At 42.1% G+C, this 3,234-nt stretch overlaps 1 protein-coding gene across 1 annotated transcript; it reads left to right on the top strand.

The window, feature by feature from the left end:
• Positions 1-1,964: 1,964 nt before the first annotated feature.
• On the top strand, positions 1,965-3,231 carry LOC104942820 (RING finger protein 39-like; the record flags this gene model as incomplete). Its single annotated transcript, XM_010768119.1, has 3 exons — positions 1,965-2,138; positions 2,707-2,942; positions 3,137-3,231. Coding segments are annotated over exons 1-3 (453 nt in total), but the record flags the coding sequence as incomplete, so codon positions are not given.
• Positions 3,232-3,234: the final 3 nt, after the last annotated feature.

The raw sequence follows: 3,234 nt of genomic DNA, 5'->3' as shown, positions 1-3,234 counted from the left end.
CATTTATTGGAGATGACGGGCATACTATAGCCTATTGCCTTTATTGTAAGGGATATTTCTACTAAAAACTGCTAAAACTATTTCTACTTTTTCTAATAGAGACATTTCTGATCTACTGTTGTCTGGATTTACTCGAGTTACATGATATGCAAATTAGGCGATGATGTCATTTAGGGACTTCTGGCGACTTTTCGGACAGCCAATAGCTACTTTCCTTACTATGGAGTTGGCAACACTGTAGGGCAGTGCTTCTCAACCTTTTTCCAGGGTGTCCGCGGGGTCTTAAAAAGTATTAAAAGTTGATAAATCAATTTAGCTAAAATTAAGGCTATTAAAAAGTATTAAAAAGTATTAAACGGCATTTTCCAAGGTATTAAGAAGGTCCACAGCAACGACAACATGAAACACCCTTTAATTTACTGAAACGACATGTCGGGAAACCCCCCAAGGCGGCCCCATGCATAGCGCGGCGTAAAATGCTGCTTATTATTTTAAGTTTCGTTGCCTTGCTCCGCTCTGTGGGGGGGGGAACTAAACGACAACGGTAACGGGTCCCAAGGTGGGTAGACTGGCATACGCAACGCTCTGGGGGTCCAACGGCTCCGTGTGTAAGCCCTATATGATCATTTTCTGATAACGATGAAATAGCCCGCCTCCCTCTACCCACGTCTCCTGCTGCTGCTGGGCTGTCAGAAGAGGGGGAGGAAAAGAGAGGCAGTTACCGTTTATTAAATATTATTATATTATTATACAGAGAAAAGAGTCGTTATCAATTTGTTTTAAAGCTCAATAAATAACAAAGAAGACCTCTGACCGGCACTTTTCTAATTTTGTACGGAAGATTTAAACTTTAACTGACATGTTGACCGGCGGAAAAAAATTTTTACGGAAACTGCCGCACGGTCCCCTCCTTCCTTGGAAGAGGAAGTGGGTGTTTTTCATCTGCTGGTGGACTACCTGAGAGATACAGCAGGAGAACACGCCGTCCACCGCGGAGAATAAACAGAAGGGCAACCATGGCAACCATGCTCCGGGGTCTTCTTCGCTGCTTTTGGTGTATTTCGGGCGGCAGTAGCGCCACTTACAGGCGGGACATATGTACTACATCGTTTCCAGCATTTCCAGCGGTCTAGTGTGAACGGACACGTTAATGAATCGAATGCGTGTGAACGGAAGACTTTTTTGCGCTTGCGTATGCGTTTTATCGTATGCGTCCTTGTGGGGCCGGGGTCTAAGCCAAACTATATCCGGTCACAGAGATCTGCTATTTTAAAGTAAAGTCAACACATATAGACCCTAAATATAGTCTATATTAAGAACGAGAAAAGTCTTAACATATATATCCTTTTTTGTAAACATATGACAAATGTGTGAGGGTGATGAGCATCGTCCTATGTGCCAGGGCTTAGCCCCGGACAGCCCCAGCCCAATTTAACCCCTGGGTATTTGTGAGGGAGCTCCGGCATTACCCCGCTGAAGCTCACCAAAGTTTAATATATTTCATAGTTCAAAGTTTTGTCAATTGTTTTGTTTATTGGTCAAATACTGGTTTCTAATGGTTTCTGAGGAGTTTTACTGGAATGAAAGAGCACAGAGTCTACAGAAGTAAAAAGGCAGCATACTGCATTAAACCTGACCTTCACAGAGAGGTTAAAGTTCATGTGGAAAGGAGGCTTCAGTAGTCTGTCTGCACTCTCTTTAGTTTTGCTATCTTACAATCAATATAGTAAAGTGTGTTGCCAATGTAACCGGTTAGAACTCAAAGTTGCGATGAGGTCTTAAAATGTATGGAAAGGGTCTTAAAAAAGGTCTTAAAAGGTATTAAATTTGACTTCAGGATTCCTGCATATACCCTGGATATTATTTTACTTCCTTTTTATACTGACTTTCGTCTCGACAAACAGTACAGTAACAAAGTTGAACTCTTGATCCCTGGCGTCATCAGCGACAGTAAATAATCTACATACAGACAGAAGTCAAAATGTGCTCTCTTAATGAACTAATGATGTTTAAAACATGTGTTGTTTCCACAGACAGAGAGCAGAGTCTCCAGTCCCCAGCTGTCTGTCTCTGAAGAGTGACGGGTCTAAAGACTTTCCTCCAAACTTCAGTAATGAACCTGGACCCTCAGACACAAAGTAAGAGTTTCTGCTGTAACCTGACCTGAAGAGGACTCAGTTTTTATGTTATCTAACACATTAAACTGTTCTTTAATAATATCATGTGTGCAGTTTGTACAGAACAAAGGCAGTAGAGTACAGCAAGCAAACATTAGTTGAGGATATTTCAATATGCATTTATAGCATCATTGTATCAGTGGCATCAAAACGTTTTAAATGGCAAAGATATTGATAAATACTCACTAAAAACTAAATATATCGTCCCAAACATTATTTACTACTTGGGCATGTTTATGATATGTATTTTAAAGATGTTTCTTAATAATAGTGATAACCTGGTGAGCTGGTTGTGTTTAGCATTAGCAGATATAACAGAGCTTTGTGTGATTACATGTAGAGTCAATGCAAAGACCCAGATCCGTGCCTGGCAACACCAAGAAAGTGAAGATGTGAAATTCATGTCACCTGCGTATTCGTGCAGCGTGACACATTTAATCTTGAGTGAGACATTTGTGACGCTCTGCCCATTGGTGAGAATCAGCTCCACTAAAGTAAAGTGCTGTAAAGGATGTGTTCATCTCCACAGACGGAAGAGGAAAAGTGCTGTTCCTGTGGAGGAGCAGCTGTCCAGCTGTGCTCTGTGTCAGGACGTCCTGAAGGATCCAGTATCTACCAGCTGTGGACACTGGTTCTGCAGACAGTGCATCACCTCATACTGGGAGCAGAGACCTCTATCAGGAGACCCCTCATGTCCCCAGTGTGGAGAAAGATCCAGAACCAGAGCTGGCCTGCAGACAGCCAGTCAGACCAGAACTGTACGAGGTAAGAGGCCGAACACACGCAGCGTTTTATTCCTCTTCCTGGTTCCTTTGTTTTTGAATAGGTATACTGTTGTAGAGCAGAGACAGTAAGCTGTTTATACAACATTTAAACTCAGTCTGTTTGTTGTTGTTTTATTGTTATAATTAGATTCTCAGAGCATTTCCCTCATTCTCTCCTGTTTCCTTCTCTTCCAGCAGATAGTGGTCTGCAGGAGGTTCTAGATGAACATAGGCTCAGTCTGAGGAGGAGATGTGAACGTGTGACTGAAGGAACTGATCAAAGTGAAACCCTC

This window comes from Notothenia coriiceps, unplaced genomic scaffold (genome assembly GCF_000735185.1).
Source record: "Notothenia coriiceps isolate Sejong01 unplaced genomic scaffold, NC01 NC01_scaffold00005182, whole genome shotgun sequence".
Taxonomy (NCBI): domain Eukaryota; kingdom Metazoa; phylum Chordata; class Actinopteri; order Perciformes; family Nototheniidae; genus Notothenia; species Notothenia coriiceps.
This window is presented reverse-complemented; position numbering and strand designations above follow the sequence as displayed.